This window comes from Etheostoma spectabile, chromosome 15 (genome assembly GCF_008692095.1).
Source record: "Etheostoma spectabile isolate EspeVRDwgs_2016 chromosome 15, UIUC_Espe_1.0, whole genome shotgun sequence".
In the NCBI taxonomy this organism is placed as follows: domain Eukaryota; kingdom Metazoa; phylum Chordata; class Actinopteri; order Perciformes; family Percidae; genus Etheostoma; species Etheostoma spectabile.
The window spans coordinates 34022975-34040284 of NC_045747.1; the positions used below are offsets into that span (position 1 = coordinate 34022975).

Genomic DNA, 17310 nt, shown 5'->3' on the forward strand with positions numbered 1-17310 from the left:
AGTGGGAATTGAACCCAGATCTCCCACATTAAAGGCATGTGTCAAATCCACTTGGCCATCACCGCCCAATTTCTATTGAAATGAATTGAAAATATTCTGGTAGAGGATATGAAATCCTCTATTCCAGAGTCAAAAGGCGCAGAAAAAGATGATATAAACAAATATGAAGAACATTGATTGATTTCATAAATAAGTCACAACAACCGCACTGTGCTCTTGCTATAGGCATCACCTCTGGATCTTCATCAAGAGTACGTCTGATTTATTCATTTATTTTTTTAATGCTTGTGCATGACCATATCACAAAAAGAAAAATCACCTTTCAAAAAAGAGGCTCTGCTTTGAGTTTGTCTTATCAGGGTGTCTCTCATGAAAGACGTAGTGAAGACCACTGAGCTAGGGTAAAGCTTTTAAACGCATAGAGTAGGACATATATGTGACAAACATTTTCTTTGTCCACTTGTGGCCTGCTGCCATCTGGCATCAGTGCACGAGCCAAACCTAGGACTGGGCGTTCACTACCTGGACCAGTTGGCTCTAGTGGATCCATCATTACTCCTTTCAGATATGAGGCCTGGGATGTAGCCCCATAGCCGGAATGTTACTTAGTGACACATGTAAGGAAAGATCTAGTACCTGAAGTGTCCCGTGGTGGCTACCTGCCGGACCAGAATGGGGAAGCGGGCCAGGACGGGGCTGTAATGGCCCCCTGTCGCAGCCTCCAGGTGCAGCAGACCGTGCAGGTGGCAACACAGCAGGTAGAGCTGGGTGGCCTGCAGGTACTGGCACGCCTCCATGGAGCTCCAGATGCGCTCTGGGATCTCCAAGAGGAGCTTAATCTGGGACGCCATGGTGTAGAACTTCTCCTGCCACTGCCTCTGGCTCTATAACACCACAGACACATGTTTAGTAGACTTTAGCGCGTGTGTTTAATTACATCTGAAAGACAAACAATGATATAAGGATAATGAGCCAGACAATGTTGTGATGTACAGTAATATTTCCGGGTTCAATTTTTACTGGCCCCTAGTAAAAGTAGGGGCGGCTGTGGCTCAGTGGTAGAGCGGTTGCCTGCCAATCAGAAGGTTGGTGGTTCGATCCCCGCCCCTGCAGTCATTGTCGAAGTGTCCTTGGGCAAGACACTGAACCCCGAGTTGCCCCCGGTGCGGCGCATCGGTGTGTGAATGTTTATCTGATGAGCAGGTGGTACCTTGTACGGCAGCCCCGGCCACAGTGTATGAATGTGTGTGATGGTGAATGTTTCCTGTAGATGTAAAAGCGCTTTGAGCAGTTGTTAAGACTGGAAAAGCGCTATATAAATACAGCACATTTACATTTATACAAACAGATTTGTTTTTCCAAAAAAGAAGAAAACATCATGTAAAAGGAGAAAAAAATATTCTTATTAAAAAGGGTAGAAAAAAACATCTAAAAGCACAAAAGACACAAAAAATGTGTCATTCTTTGGGGGGAAAAAACATTTTTTTTTAAATTAAGTATTGAAAGCGTCAAAAACACAGATAAAAGCATAGCAACAAAGTTGCTGAAAAACAAAAACGTCCCAAGAAATGTTGACAAAAAGTCAAAAATGTTGAAAATATCAAAAGCGTAAAATATAGACCTGCCAGGCATGTTGTTGTTGCTTTATGTATTGTCTTACCAATGTGATGTTTTTTTGCTTATCTCGTTGTTTTTTTATTTCTTCAACATAGTCACATATGATTTTGGATAGGTCTGTAATACACCCCCTCCCACCCCTCCTTTTTTCCATTTGAAAATTAATTTTAATAATTGTTGTGATCAACATTAAATGAATCAATCAATTTAAGTTTTTCAAGACAATTAACTGTCCAACAAAATTTGGAAATGTTACAGCTCTAGCCACTGTGTGTTGTGGACATGTCTACAAGCAAAGGGTTTTATTTTATTGTTATTTATGGTATTATTTATTGGTTTTATTGTCTTTTCATGCCGAAATGACCAGCACCTTCGACAGAGTCTAACTAAGTGTTAGTAGTGCTATAATCGAGGGTGGTATGGACGCAAATAACTAATTTAATAATGAATTGGCACTTTTTTAAATGAAGTTCGGTGTCTCTAAGATGACTGGGCTTTGATGCAGCTTCACTACAGGTTTAGCTAGCCGTTCACCTCCTGCGTGCCGCTGGGTGTCCCGTTGGCTCTGCCTTGCTTCAGGCTGTGGCAGTACCGGTGCATGTCCCGGATGGACCGGACCACGCTCTCCGAACACTGCCTCATCTCTCCGATGGTGTCGGCGGCGTCGATCAGGTCCCGGTAGCGCTCCCCGACCATCTGCCTCAGCTCCTCCTTCTTGTGCTCGATCTCCCCGCGGACTCTGTGCTCGATGCGGCGGATGTCCGCGGTGTTGTAGCTCTCGAAGAGGACCGCCGGGTCCTTGATCTCCGAGATCCGGAGGGACAGCGCAGGGTCTTCGGCCATCGCTGCAGCTCCAAAACAACCTCAGCTGTTCCAGGAAGTCTAAGCCGGAAGACCGGGGGGAAGTAGTGTTCCTGCGTCCTGTCCACGTCAAGAAATGTGACGACGACTGAATACGATGTGTTCATTGGTCACCGAAGCTGTCTGTCAGGGAACATTTCCGACTAGGCTGGAGACCGCCTATCTCCACTGCTGAGCCAATCAAATCCTCCCAAAGTGAATAACGATTATCATAGTAATGACGAATATCATACAGTCTCTGGAAAAATAATAATAATTATGAGTTATTAATATTAGTATTATTCCCCCCAGACACCATCACTAGTCACTACACTTTGCAAAAACTTTTATAAAAATAAATTAATAATTAGTCTCACACATTCTATGGTCCCACAAGGGGAAATCACACTCTGTTGTTATTACACACAGGTCTGAATTACACACACATGCCCATGGAAAGGCACCTCTCCAGCTACCAGTCCACCACCATACTCAGGTCCATATGTGGACTTGAACCACAACCCTCCAGTTCCCAACCCAACGCTCTACAGACTGAGCTACTGCCACCCCCTGAATCCTAGACTGGAAACCCTGGAAATCCTGTTCTGTCCATTGCACATAGTAGTGGGAGGAGGCCTCGGGGAAGGACTAGGTGGAGAGATTATATCTCCAACCTGGCCTGGGAACGCCTCGGGATCCCCCAGCTGGAGCTGGTTGATGTGGCTCAGGAAAGGGAAGTTTGGGGTCCCCTACTGGAGCTGCTGCCCCCGAGACCTGATACCGGATAAGAGGACGAAGATGGACGGATGGATGGATGGATGGATGGAAGAATGAAGAGGTGCCTCTGTAGCCTACATTCTAAGAAATAAAGCCCTAAAATAACAGTAAATTAGTACTTGAAATGTTGCGTGCAGCTACAGTTAAAATACAGAACATTTTTTTACGTTATTTCAAATTATCTCAGACACAGTTGCTAAGTTAGTGACTTTCTGAACTGAATCTGGTTAACCCTCCTGTTGTCCTCGGGTCAAATTTGACCCCTTTTCAAAATGTCTATATCAGAAGTATGAGTCTCTTTTTAACCAAATTACCACAAAAAAAGCATGGATTCAACGCTCTTTGCAAATACAATCACTTTTATTGAATTTCGGGTGTGAATTAAAATGGTTTCAAATCAGCATCCTGACCAAACTCATCCACTCAACATACCTTCCTCTGATTTGAGTCAAAATAATTCCTAATTTCTGCTACATTAACTGAATAATTAAGTATTATATACATACAAATGAGGGTTATTGACCATGGATTCCAAAAACACTAGTGATATTAAGGTGGTGGTGGTAAAATTAAAAAAAACTGATGTGTTGAAAATGTCAAATGTCAAAAAAAGGGTTAAAAAAAAAATCTGTTTGACCCGGGAGGGCAACACAAGGGTTAATCATTTACGATAATGGTACATTGCATAGGTAAATATTGTCTTAGCACAGACAACGGTCCCAGAATGCAATTCGAAAAGGAAATAAATAGAAATACAACTGTGAAGCACCTTCTACGGACAATTTCGGTTCAAATAGTCGGACATACAACTGTTAAAACACGGGTATTTCTTGTGTTCTGGCGTAGAAGTAGAAAATAATTGAGTAAAAAAAAAAAAAAACTGACAAAAGTACAAGTAGTGTAACTCAACATTTGGACTCAAGCACAGTAGCCTACTGAAGTAAATGTAGGCTTCTGGTACATTCCACCAGTGTATATTGTGCTGCCAGTCTTATGATAATTAACAGACACTAGTTTGGTTTTAACTGCGACACGAGGCTGCAGGTGTGTCCCGGTGTGTCCCGGTCCCCCCTCCCGTAGAGCCAGAGCAGCGGAGCCGGAAGGGGAGGCTAAAAGCCGCCGCCCCGTCTCCAGGTAAGAGCCGCTCGTCCCAATAACGGCTAGCTAGCGCATTAGCATGTAAGCTATCGTGTATAACGAAGATATTTTCAATTGTTGTATTCAAGTGGTATTCCTTTCGTCAAATGTCAATACCAAGCTAACTAGCCTGCTATAACTAATGTAAGCTAGCCCACTAATGATGTCTAAAGTCTGCCTAGCTAGTTACCATGGTCTATGCTAGTTACCAGTCAACACAACAGGAAGTGTATCGGTTTATATGGGATACAGCGAGAAGCTACTGAGAAAGTGTTTAAAGGTGTATTTTCACTGTTTTCCTGTGTTGTACAGTACCAGTCTTGAATAAAGTACTTGAAAACAATATTTGAGTAAAAGTACAAGTACAGAAAATGACTTTGGTAGTATTTAAAGTCACATTTTAGAGTATTACTTGAGTAAAAGTCTTTAAGTATCGGCTATGTACTTAAAGCCCATGTTGTAGGTTAACCATGTTGTAGGCTAACGCTAGCTGTCTAAACTTGTGAACAGCCGAACAACATCCCCCGTCTAAGCTGCGTTTCACTTTCCCTCCAATGTTATTATAAATATAATAAAGTCACATGAACTCGGTCGAGACCATAGACTGTTAATATTAAAAGACCAGAAGCCACATCAGGCCAGACCAGCGGCAAATACAACGCAGGGTGCTCTGTTTGCTCCCCAACGTGACGTCATGCAATGCATTGTGGGGGGGAAAAGGAAACACTGTAAAACTGTGCTTACTTCTCGTATTATATTCAGTTTTGCGATATCAAACACCATCAAATACAATGGATAACAGTTCAAGTATTTACTACCAACAAGCAAATTGCACAAATTCGTTACAAAATTAAACCTGCAACATGGGCTTTAAGTATCAAAAGTACTTAATAATTTGTTGTATGTAATTATTAGAAGATTAAAAAATAACCTCAGTGCTTATGAACTTTAATGTGGATTCTGGCGCGGACACACCAACCTGATGATAACCAGCCGTGGGACCGTCTGGGGACATCGGTGACTCGAGTCTGGCCCCCCCCTCATGTCTTCATCTGTCCTGTCAAATAAAGGCCTAAAATGTCCTAAAAAATAATCTTTAAAAAAAAAGAGCTTATTGATACCCGGTGGGGAAATTACAAAAAAAGAAAATACAGCATGCTGTCACTCCCCAATATCAATATGAGGCGGGTGCAGATGTGAGATTTTAAACGGTATACGACATAACTGTCATAATGAAATTAGTGAAATCCATGAAATAATAAACTTTTCTCATTACAAACAACAACAGAAGATGGGAATCATATTACGTAGCTCCATCAGGACTGACTGTCAAACTTGATAATAACAGAAAGGTGTGTGTGTGTGTGTGTGTGTGTGTGTGTGTGTGTGTGTGTGTGTGTGTGTGTGTGTGTGTGTGTGTGTGTGTGTGTGTGTGTCAGCAGACTAAGCGATGGATCAGACAGGCCTGCAGCAGTTCCAGGTTCAGGTCAGCCATGTGGTCTCCAGGGTGCAGTTCTTCCAGTCGGACTGGGACATCGCCTCCTTTGCAGTCTTCTTCATCTTCATAGGTGAGTGAAGCTGGAAGTTGAAATCATTTTCATAACTCAGCATCAGAGTCCACCCCTGATCAGAAATTCACAGTGTTAGAGTACTACATAAATATTACTTTTGCATGCGCAGACCTTCCTCCACAGCTCCGTTGAGGAGGGTCTGGCTAGTCCACACAGCATTATGATGGGAGAACAACGCGCTCTGGTTTACTGGCATTTCTTTAAACCAATCACAATTGTCGTGGGCGGGGCTGAGCTCCGGATGGAGCCATGGTGCCTCTGCTAAATAGTCTCAGGGAGGAAGTTGTTTTGGTGGAACGTGTGGATGTTGTTGGATATAAACTACAAAAATACAGACTTATTCAACGTAAATCATGGGTTGTCGGTAGGAATACAACAGAGCTGTAAGCAAATGATTCATTTTTTTATTTTCATAAATCACAAGATATCACTCCGATCAATCAATCTGAGATTTCTGTTGCATGGCTATTTTGCAGCGACTCTATGCAGAGCTTAGTCCCGCCCAAGACGATTGTGATTGGTTTACATAAATGCCAATAAACCAGAGGACGTTGTTTTCCCATCATGCTGGGGACGGGAATGCTGGTATCAGCAAGTATCTGGCACCGAGCCAATACCACGTAGATCCATTAGGACTGGCTGTCAAACTGGATAATAACAGAAAGTCGTGTGTGTGTGTGTGTGTGTGTGTGTGTGTGTGTGTTTTGTCAGGGATGGTTCTGCTGCTGTTCATCCTGGTCCTCATTCGCTGTTGCTGCTGCTGCTGCTGTGATGATGAGAGGGTAAACCCACACACACACACACACACACACACACACACACAAACACACACAGTGTCCATTGTCAGGTATTAATGGATGACGGCGAACATTAGTAATTAACCATAAACAGCTGATAGAAGTCCAAACTATCTTAGAGCTTCTCCCGCTCTATATGGTGATTCCTCTACTATCGGACAATAAATCACGTGGTTATGACACAATCGCAAAAGCCTATTTTTACAAAAACGGTTGCTATGGAGCCATAACGTGAGAAACAAGGTAATGGAGCCTTTTATACATTGTCGTGGATGACGCCATCTACCTACAAATGATTGATACTGCACAAGTTGTAATAGTGCTTCCATAATGTGCCAGCTGATAGGGATATATCGAGCTAATGACGACACTCTCAGAAATCACAGATTTTTATTCTTATTTTGCTGGTAAATACATTTAAAAGTTTCTTGTCTCCTCATTGGTCCACTCATATCTGTCTTTGCTGAAAGCCGCCATGTCTGCAAAGAAAGCTGAAATGACCTCAGACGTCGTCTTCTTCTTCGTGTTATGGCATGTTTTCACCATAAAAGGACCTAACCCGTAATCGCAACTCATTATTTATTTTGGCAAAAGTTTCCTTTAGCGTTCATGACATAAGCCGCTTACAAAAATCCGATCGGATCGGACGGTTTCCATTGGATATGACTTGATTTGCATAAAGCCGTGTGGATGGAAACGCGGCTAACGACGCTGGTGTGTTATGCTTTCTCGACAGCCTCGCAGACGGAAGGTCGGCATAGAGAACATGGCCCTGGAGCCCTGACACATGGAGGGGGGGGGGCTGCTTCGACTCGTGTGCCAAAGCTTTGACTCGACTGGCGCCAGTCTGTCACCAAACGTAGTATGAATATAGGGCTGCACAATTAATCAAAATATATATATATATTTTTTTAGATTATTTTTTGGCCTTTTTACTTGATAGGATAGCAAGGGGAGAAAGGGGAGGGGGGGGGGACATGCAGGAAATCATAACAGGTCGGATTCAAACCCTGGACCTCTGCTTGGAGGCATAAACCTCTAAGACATATGTGCGCCTGCTCTACCCACTGATGCATTTATTGCAATTTCATCAAAATCGCAATATGAACTAGTCCAATATCCAAAATGTGTGTGTGAAAAATGTGTGTCTAACTCTTCTGATTGAAGTATTGTGTTGTGCCCACACATCCTCTCTTACAGACAAATCTTTATTTGGTACAGATCCTCGCCAAAAAAAATCTTAACTTTTTTATAATTATTTGCTCATTTTTTATGTTTTTCAATGAAAACGAGAATAATAAATCAAAAATCATCCCTGTCAATATCGTGAATCATATCGCAATATCAGTCAAAATAATGGTGTTCTTTTCCCATGGTGCCACCCTGGTACGGAAATCTAACTGTCGCTGCTGTGTTGCTAGGATACCACCGAGCAGCTGTCTTGTGTTTTTATGCCTGTGTAAATTCATAAATCACCTTCTTGTGTGTTGAAAGAATGTTGGCTTCAGTTTGAAGGTTTTATTTGGTAACACATCCATAAAAGCCATTCAAAATGTCTTGTTTGTGTATTTCCTCCTCAACATGCCACGGTCATGACGAAGACGTTGTCCCAGCAACAGACAGAGGACAAATACACAAAAACAAATGAAAAATGAAAAATGATAAAACAGGAGCTAGCTGTGTGCGTGTCGTTCTAAGGACGGCTGGAGCAAAGATGGATAAGGTCCAGAGAAGAGCTGCTAAATTAATCCCAGGAACCAAATATGTCTGATGAAGAGAGCTCGTTAAAATGACGTTGACTGAGGAGAGACAGATGAGATATGACTGAGGTATAGAAGCTTGTATATGGATTATATGATGCAATGGTTCCCCTCTCTTCACTCTTTCAAGAATAGGTTAGATACATTTGGTCTGTCAAAAGACGTCATGTCCAACTATTAAGCTTCTTTGGGATTTATGTAACTTATTTGTAAAATGGAAGTCATTTTAATCATGAAATGAATGGGACTTCAGATTCAATCAATTTCAATAAATGTCCAGGTATGGACTATACAAATCTTAGACCTTTGGGAAGGAAATATAAGATTTCTACAGACATGTCAGACTTTTATGGCCTCATTTTTTAAACATTATACTTTAAGATGTTTTTAAGACCACACGGGTACCCTGTAAAAGTATATAAGTGTCATCAAGAAAATGTACTTATTGTTAAAAGTAAAAGTACACAATACAGAAAAATCCCATTTTCAGAACGTGTGAAGGATCCGACCAGTTTTCAGCTGGACTTGTTATATTGTTGCTAGTTTACTTTGAAATAAAACCAGCAGATTTAATTTTTTGTGTGCACAAATCTGAACGTGTAAAGTAACTAGTAACTAAAGCTGTCAGATGAATGCAGAGGTAGAAAGTGAAAAGTATTTGTACTTATTTACATTCCACCACTGCACTTTTAGACCCCAAAGTCTACAATATTAAAGAAATAATGCTAATAAATATTCTGCTGCGTCATTATTCACATGATATATCAGTCACTGGGGCAATTCTGCTGCATGAGGATTTTTAATTTTGGTATGTTTAGCTGATACTATGTCTGTACTCTAATTTTCCTTACTAGTTTCATACGTCTGCATATTCATTTATCTTCATTCAGAACAATAAACTAGAACCTAATTGGTAGAAATGCATTTAGACAGACAAAGGAAACTGGAGTTTTAAGGGTAATTTGTTGTCTTTTTTTCAACCTGGACCCTATTTTCCTATGTTTTGGTGACTGATAGGAACAACAGTCTTTGAAACTGGTCCAGTGTTAAGCGTGAACGCTTTAACCAGCAGGCAGAGACTGGGCTGCAATGTGACCCAATGGGGCGAATGTGCGTCGTCAGTTTGGTCCAATAAAAGAGCTGTTTCTGTCACTTACAGACTCTTATTAATATTCTATATAAGTGTTCTATATACAGGTAAAAGCCAGTAAATTAGAATATTTTGAAAAACTTGATTTATTTCAGTAATTGCATTCAAAAGGTGTAACTTGTACATTATATTTATTCATTGCACACAGACTGATGCATTCAAATGTTTATTTCATTTAATTTTGATGATTTGAAGTGGCAACAAATGAAAATCCAAAATTCCGTGTGTCACAAAATTAAATATTGTGTAAGGTTAAATTTTGAAGACAACTGGTGCACACACTAATCACTGTTAACTCAAAACACCTGCAAAGGGCTTTAAATGGTCTCTCAGTCCAGTTCTAGCCTACACAAACATGGGGAAGACTTCAGATTTGACAGCTGTCCAAAAGGCACCATCGACACATTGCACAAGGAGGAAGACACAAAAGGTTATTGCTGAAGAGGCTGGCTTTTCTCAGAGCTCTGTGTCCAAACACATTAATAGAGGCAAAGGGAAGGAAAAACTGTGGTCAGAAAAAGTGTACAAGCGATAGGGATCACCGCGCCCTAGTCAAGATTGTGAAAAAAAAACCCATTCAAAAATGTGGGGGAGATTCACAGGAGTGGAGCTGCTGGAGTCAGTGCTTCAAGATCCACCACCAAAGACCTTGAAAGACATGGGTTTCACTGCCGCATACCTCGTGTCAAGCCACTGTGACCAAAAACAGCGCGAAAAGCGTCTCACCTGGCTAAGGAAAAAAAGAGCTGGACTGCTGCTGAGTGGTCCAAAGTCATGTTTTCTGACGAAAGCAAATTTTGCATTTCCTTTGGAAATCGAGGTCCCAGATGTCTGAGGAAGACAGGAGAGCACAGGATCCACTTTGCCTGAAGTCTAGTGTAAGTTTCCACCATCAGTGATGGTTTGGGGTCCATGTCATCTGCTGTGTCGGTCGCACTCTGTTTCCTGAGATCCAGGTCAACGCAGCGCGTCTACCAGCAAGTTTTAGAGCCTTCATGCTTCCTGCTGCTGACCTGCTCCATGGAGATGGAGATTTCAGGTTCCAACAGGACTTGGCGCCTGCACACAGCGCAAAATCTACCCGGGCCTGGTTTACGGACCATGGTATTTCTGTTCTAAATTGGCCAGCCAACTCTCCCTGACCTACCCCATAGAAAATCTGTGGGGTATTGTGAAAAGGAAGATCAGAATGCCAGACCCAAAACGCAGAAGAGTTGAAGGCCACTATCAGAGCAACCTGGGCTCTCATAACACCTGAGCAGTGCCAGAAACTCATCGACTCCACTGCCACCCGATTAAGCTATGAGTAATTGAGGCAAAAGGAGCTCCAACCAAGTATTGAGTATTGTACTGCTCATATTTTTTTTCATTTCAACTTTTCAGTTGGCCAACATTTCTAAAAACTCCTTTTTTGTATTAGCCTTAAGTAATATTCTAATTTTGTGACACACGAATTTTGGATTTTCATTTGTTGCCACTTCAAATCACAAAATTAAATGAAATAAACATTTGAATGCATCAGTCTGTGTGCAATGAATAAATATAAGGTACAGTTACACCTTTTGAATGCAATTACTGAAATAAATCAAGTTTTTCAAAATATTCTAATTTACTGGCTTTTACCTGTATAAGTGTCTGACAACATTATGGAAAGCTGCTGGAGCTGCTCCCCTGCGACCCGATCCCGGATCAGCGGATGGATGGCCAGACACAGCTCTGAAATCTCTATAGCTAAACCCACCAGACTCTATATAAAAAAACAATATGTTTAGCATGTCTAGAGCCAACATATTTTCACATGCAAATCAGTAAACTATGGGTTTATTTTAACCAACACTAGAGTTGTGACGGTTGGAAAAGTGGGACGACGACCCAAAACAGCTTTTCATAGTTTTATTTTGTTTCTGTCGACTTTGAATGAAGTGTATTTTACGATGCTAAAATTACTGATTATTTACATGGAGTCTGGTGGCTTTAGCAAACGCAATTTAGCAGACGTTTTATGTTTATTAAAAGGATCTTAATCGACCTCCTTAGGAATCCTTTCCATAATGTTGTCAGACACTTCCCTGCAGCAGGCAACATGGAAAGTTCAACATGAACAGGTTATTGTTTAGAATATTTTTATTGTACATATATTAGATAAATAATTTCCACATTTTATATGTCAGGCAACCTTTTAAAATAGATTTAACACTTACTGGAATGAAGTTCTTTGTTCATGATTGGATTAGTGTTCACAGGAAATCAACAACACGTGTGCAAAACGAGTAAAAATAAATATTAAACACAGAACAGACAAACACTTGATATCAATTATTACATCTGCAGGTAGCTTATCATTTAGACATATCAATGTAGTAACAAACAGGGAATGTGAAATGTGTCATTTTCACCACATGGGCCAATAAACAATAACTCACCATCCAACAAACCAAATGCACCAAGAAACTAAACAAAGCAGTCTCCACGTCATACACATTTTAGATATACTTAGCTGGGCGATATGGAGAAAATTAAATAGCACAATATCACAATATTTGACCATATACAGTAGCAAGAATAAGTTTACACCCCCAGGCTAAAGATTAAAAAGAGGACTAAAAATCATCTTTTGGAAATTGATATTGATCTTAATGCCTTAATTCAAAATGTTTTGGAAAATCCAACCTCTATTTGTGAATGAATAATGTATCATAAATAAATAAATATTCTTCCTTACACCCCCCCCATTTTTATTTTTAAAGGCCAGTTATTTCATGCATCAGGATACTATGCATCCTGATAAAGTTCCCTTGGACTTTGGCATTAAAATAGCCCCCCCCCCCCATGTTTTTATTCCTCTTTTTAAATCAAGTTTAGCATGAGTGTGTAAACTTATTCAAGCCACTGTACATTAATGTCGATATTGCGGTGATATTGTAGGGCTGACTATTGGTATTTTCTTCAAACTATTAAAGGGTTAATCCCGTTTTTTTCCAACCTAGAGCCTATTTTCCCAGGTTTCTGTGTCTGAGTGACTGATGGGAACAACAATCTGAGACATTGGTCCAGTATTAAGAGAGATCTCTGCAGTCTGCAGTGGAGAAACAAGCTACAATGGAAGTTAATAGGATGATTGTGCAGCTTGTATTTACCTTCACTAAAGTGCTTGTTTAGCCACTGACAGACTCAGATTACTATTCTAAGTGTCTGACAACATTATGGTAAGGATTTCTAAGGAGGCCGACCTTTATGTTAAAGAGTAAGATCCTTTTTTAAACATAAAAACAACAGCGAAATTGCGTTTGCTAAAGCCACCAGACTCCATGTAAAGAATCAGTAATTTTACCGTCGTAAAATACACTTCATTCAAAGTCGACAGAAACAAAATAAAACTATAAAAAGCCTTTTTGGGTCGTCTTTCAACTTTACCAACCATCACAACTCTAGTCTGGGTTGAAATAAATCCATAGTTTACTGATTTACATGTGAGAATATGTCGTCTCTATACACGCTAAAAGTATCGTTTTTTTAAAATGGAGTCTGGTGAGTTTAGCTCTAGAGACTTCAGAGCTGTTTCTGGTTAAACAGAAAGGTTTTAAAGATATTTTAAAAATGTCTATCTCTGTATGGATCCTTTCCATAATGTTGTCAACACTTAGAGTAATAATCTGAGTCTGTCAGTGACAGAAACAGCACTATTAGAGACCAAACTGACGATGGCAATTTGCCCCACAGGGTTACATTGCAGCCCGGTCTGTGGCTGCTGGTTACAGGTTTCACACTTAATACTGGACCAGTTTCAAAGACTGTTGTAGATCAGTCACTTAGACACAAAAACAGGAAACTAGGGTCCAACTTGAAACTAAACAAAATGACCCTTTAACACACTGAGATTTTTGATAAATATTCACCAATAATGTGGATACAATGACTAAGTGGGTAAAGGCAAATAACACAACAGTCTGTAAAGTTCAGAAAATATTATAGATGTGCCTGAAAACCGAATATCAAATGACTGTTACATTTCTGTAAATGTCATTAAACCTAAATGTATTGGATGTGGTGTCAGTATTTTTATTTGTCACACGACCATCGATCCATCTCATATGAGGTGAACATGCTTTAACGGACTTCACCCTCCAGCATTGAAGGGGAACTTTTCACAGCTTTTCCACATCAAAGTAAGTGTGTGTGTGTGTGTGTGTGTGAGTGCAGACACTGGCTCTGGTCCTCACAGATGACACTGTATCATCAGCCAATGAGGATGCTCGTATATCCAAAAACGTCACAGTGGGACGTTTTCCTAATACTACTGGATCCCCTCACAGCTAAGGGGCTTCATATAAACAGCTGCATCATCAGTGTCTGGTTACTAAACACGTAAGTATTAAACAGACATTATGCCCTTTGTCACATTTTTCAAGGGTTTTTTTGGACAATTTTTGACGTTGCCTTTTGCCGCTTTTCCTGAAATGTTGTTGCCTTTTGACGTTTTGTCGCTTTTTCCCCAAAGTTCTTTTTAAGGTTTTCGCCGCTTTTTTAAAAATACACTATCTCAAAATCTGTGAAATAGAGGTTGAAAAACTCTAAATTTTAGTTCCTAACATCCCATAATTCAACATTGGTGAAATGCCCTTTTAAAAAAAGTACAATTATATTGTTAGGGAATGCTCTAGAACAGCTGTGAGGGAACTCAAAGTATTTTAAAAAACAAAAGAGTGACCAATACAACCTCTTATTACTTCTAATAAGCCCTGAGTCCACAGATTAGTGTTCCACACAACAACCATCTCACATGAGATACAATAAGAACCAGACAAATACTCAGTTGCCTAAATGTAACAAATAATTCAAAAATAAATTCTAATAATAACAATCAGCAACAATTACATTCATTTCATTGAGAAGTGCAACACACGCACACACACACGCCAGCAAGGCTAACACAACTGGGCGTATTGATATCTGTTGGAGTTTAATCATGCAACAATTGAAATTGAATGAGTGCATGATATATATATATATAAATTAAATAAAGCTCCCCAGGATGTGGCTTACACTTGTGTGGTTACTTTGGGTGTGACCAGTCTCTGCAGGATGGACAGGAGAGGGGGGGTTTAGAAGGCTCTGTAATTCCAGAAGCTGGAGAAGACAGAAATCTGCAGAGATGGGGGGGGACAGAGGACCAAAGTTAGACCACAGATTAACCACAGGTAATCATCCTTAATAAGCCTGTTTAGCCATATGCAGTAGCCTTTTAAAAAGACCTCACAAGCTCTGACCATGAGCAGGTTTTTTACCGGCTGAACATGACAAGCTGCTACCTGAGTGCTGTGTACACTAAGTGTAGATCATTTGTGAAAACAAGTGTCTTTTTTTGGCAATTTAGGGCCACAGTGCCTTGTGTATCTAAGGCAACGGGAACATGCTCCGCTTTAGTCTGGTCCAGTCACGTAAGAAAACCTGCTCTATTAGTTATAAACCAGCAGTTTTCTCAAGTCAATGTGATCTATCTCTACATGGTGTCAGAAGACAGCACGGGCATCTGGCTGTTGCTAAATCTGAACTGTGCTAACTACCTGACGCTAGAGGATAGGCCAACTGGCTACGATGGTGGATGGATTTTCCACACTCGACCCTTCTGTCTCTGCACTCCGTCACCTTAATGTTCAGCGTGTGAGAATGTCAGTTCAGAGGGAGCCGCACCTTGTCCTTGAGCTGCTGACAGAGCTGCAGCGAGATGGTGAAGAACACCAGCGTGTCGTTCAGCCACGGCACCACGCACTCCACCTTGTGGACGTGGCTCACCTCAAAGCGGTTGTTGTTGAGCTCGCTGTGGACGACATTGTTCACAGCAAACAGCAGAGAGAGATCACAGGGAGCATAAATGGTCGGAATGTGTAGACAGCAGCAAAGTCATATTAGCTATGTGAAGATATGGTGGAGTTATGGTGGAGTTATGGCATCCTGGGCAGAGAGTGAAGTCCCACTCCCTCTGTGTGCTGGAATCCAAGCAGCCATTCATGACACAGATTTCAAGTAGTGCTGGCAGTTAAACGCGTTATTAAAAGTTTAGTATGATCAGTGAGTTTGCATGCATTAATGGTATGTATCATCTACTGTAATTTGTTAATGTATAATGGGAAAGAAGCTGAGTGAAAGAAAAGACTTACAACATTGCTCCTGGGTTGTGCAACACGGAGCTTCCAGCTGGCTTGAAATTCTGCCAACACAGGAGAGAAAACATTACCACATGGGTCAAGTGGGTCACATGGGTCACGTGATGCTGTGGGAGGTTTCCGAGAGTCGTTGCAGGCCCTGACCTTAGTGGTGTTGGGAGGCAGCACATGGAGCTGGTAGACAGTCAGGCACAGTTTGCTCAAGTTGATGTAAAAGTTCACCATCACATCGCCAGGCATGGGAGGAGAGAACATTTTCTGGTGATGGGAGGACAAACAGAAAGGGTCAACCAGAGGAGGGGGACATGGAATAACAGGACATGCTGTCATGCTAACTAAAAGGGACATTTTGTCTTTAGGTGTGTGTGATGTAGTGTGTCCACCAGAGAGCACTGACAAGTTTATTTTCCAACTGTAAAATGTGCCTCTTAGTACTTGCACTACACGGCCAAAACTATGTGGACACGCTTTATTTATTATTATGAATACTTAACCATTTAATTTCATTACTGTGCAATATTTAATACTCAGGACTTTTGATAGAAGATACTGCATTTTTGCATAATGTGTATACAAACCCTCTATCGTTATACTATTTTTTATATATATATATATATATATATATATATATATATATAGTTGCTCTCAGGACTTTGCACCAAATTCCCCCCCTCTCTTTTTCCTGCACTACTTACATTTGATATTTTTATATTTTGCGTTGGACAGGTACTGCGCTTGTGTATAATGACAATGAAAGCAATCTCTTCTATTCTGTTGTTGCATCTGTATGTGATAGATAACATGTGACTGTGACACCGTGGCCATTGACCTGCTTCTCTAACAGCCTCCTCTCTTGTGGTTTCAGTCTTTTGGGATGGGGGTTACGGTCACGGCTCTGTGCAGACCAGTCAAATTCTTCCACACCAAACTAGGAAAACCATTTCTTTATGGGGCTGGCTTTGTGCACACGGGTCTTGTCATGTTGAAACAAACTCAATGTGTTGACACAAAGTTGGAAGCACACTTAGGGTTAGAAAATTAATCTGAGCGGCCCTAAAATGATTATCAAAATAACTTTTGAATTACAATTTTACATCTCCAAGCAACTAGAAAGTATCCAAATGAAACCATTCCAAAATTTTGCTTGTACTGGCCGCCGTGCATATACATATACACATGTCACGTATGATAGGGTGGAGGTTTTTGTTTGAGTAGATTTGGTTTCGGCCATATCATTTTAGATCTTGGATTCAGATTTTATACTTCAGCCCAAAGGCATCAGTAGTCATTAATAGAAATCATTGCAATTTATTGTCATGATGAGGGGAACACATCAGGGATCGCCAATAAGTCCACTTTTGTTTGCTTTAGTCATTGAACTTCTCTCTATTGTACGCAAGTCAAAGCCAGAAATATGTGGAATTCATAGATGGGGATTGACCTGTAGGTTATCTCTGTATGCAGATGATTTATTGTTGTATATATATATATATATAT

General features: G+C 40.7%; 3 protein-coding genes across 7 annotated transcripts in view; 1 reads left to right on the plus strand and 2 right to left on the minus strand.

The window, feature by feature from the left end:
- The window catches only part of cog1 (component of oligomeric golgi complex 1), an 18057-nt gene extending 15420 nt beyond the window's left edge, over positions 1 to 2637 (minus strand). For 2 of the 4 annotated variants that reach the window (XM_032536869.1, XM_032536870.1), the window contains exons 1-2: positions 2152 to 2637; positions 637 to 884 (exon numbers count right to left, since the gene is read on the minus strand). In XM_032536869.1, coding sequence (XP_032392760.1) covers positions 637 to 884; positions 2152 to 2460 — 557 coding nt within the window. In that variant the 5' untranslated portion in view covers positions 2461 to 2637. The remainder of the gene's footprint in view (positions 1 to 636; positions 885 to 2151) is intronic. The other 2 variants (XM_032536871.1, XM_032536872.1) reach the window with 1 other exon arrangement.
- A 1473-nt stretch (positions 2638 to 4110) lies between these two features.
- smim22 (small integral membrane protein 22) lies at positions 4111 to 8286 on the plus strand. Of its 2 annotated transcripts, none has more exons than XM_032536925.1 (4): positions 4111 to 4368; positions 5811 to 5939; positions 6654 to 6724; positions 7476 to 8286. In XM_032536925.1, the coding sequence occupies exons 2-4, from the start codon at positions 5822 to 5824 to the stop codon at positions 7521 to 7523; spliced, it is 237 nt and encodes a 78-aa protein (XP_032392816.1). In that variant the 5' UTR covers positions 4111 to 4368; positions 5811 to 5821; the 3' UTR covers positions 7524 to 8286. The 2 variants fall into 2 exon arrangements, with proteins under 2 accessions (XP_032392816.1, XP_032392817.1); XM_032536926.1 differs by having other exon boundaries at positions 4115 to 4368; positions 5814 to 5939.
- A 5425-nt stretch (positions 8287 to 13711) lies between these two features.
- The window catches only part of rogdi (rogdi atypical leucine zipper), a 10123-nt gene continuing 6524 nt past the window's right edge, over positions 13712 to 17310 (minus strand). Inside the window, exons 8-11 of the mRNA XM_032536908.1 lie at positions 15958 to 16071; positions 15808 to 15857; positions 15341 to 15467; positions 13712 to 14793 (exon numbers count right to left, since the gene is read on the minus strand). Coding sequence (XP_032392799.1) covers positions 14752 to 14793; positions 15341 to 15467; positions 15808 to 15857; positions 15958 to 16071 — 333 coding nt within the window. The 3' untranslated portion in view covers positions 13712 to 14751. The remainder of the gene's footprint in view (positions 14794 to 15340; positions 15468 to 15807; positions 15858 to 15957; positions 16072 to 17310) is intronic.

Excerpts from the sequence above, each read along its gene's own strand:
- smim22 (XM_032536925.1), top strand. The coding sequence starts at position 5,822 with ATGGATCAGACAGGCCTGCAGCAGTTCCAGGTTCAGGTCAGCCATGTG. Across the intron at positions 5,940-6,653 it reads AGTCTTCTTCATCTTCATAG|GGATGGTTCTGCTGCTGTTC; the intron begins GTGAGTGAAGCT and ends GTGTTTTGTCAG. Across the intron at positions 6,725-7,475 it reads GCTGCTGTGATGATGAGAGG|CCTCGCAGACGGAAGGTCGG; the intron begins GTAAACCCACAC and ends CTTTCTCGACAG.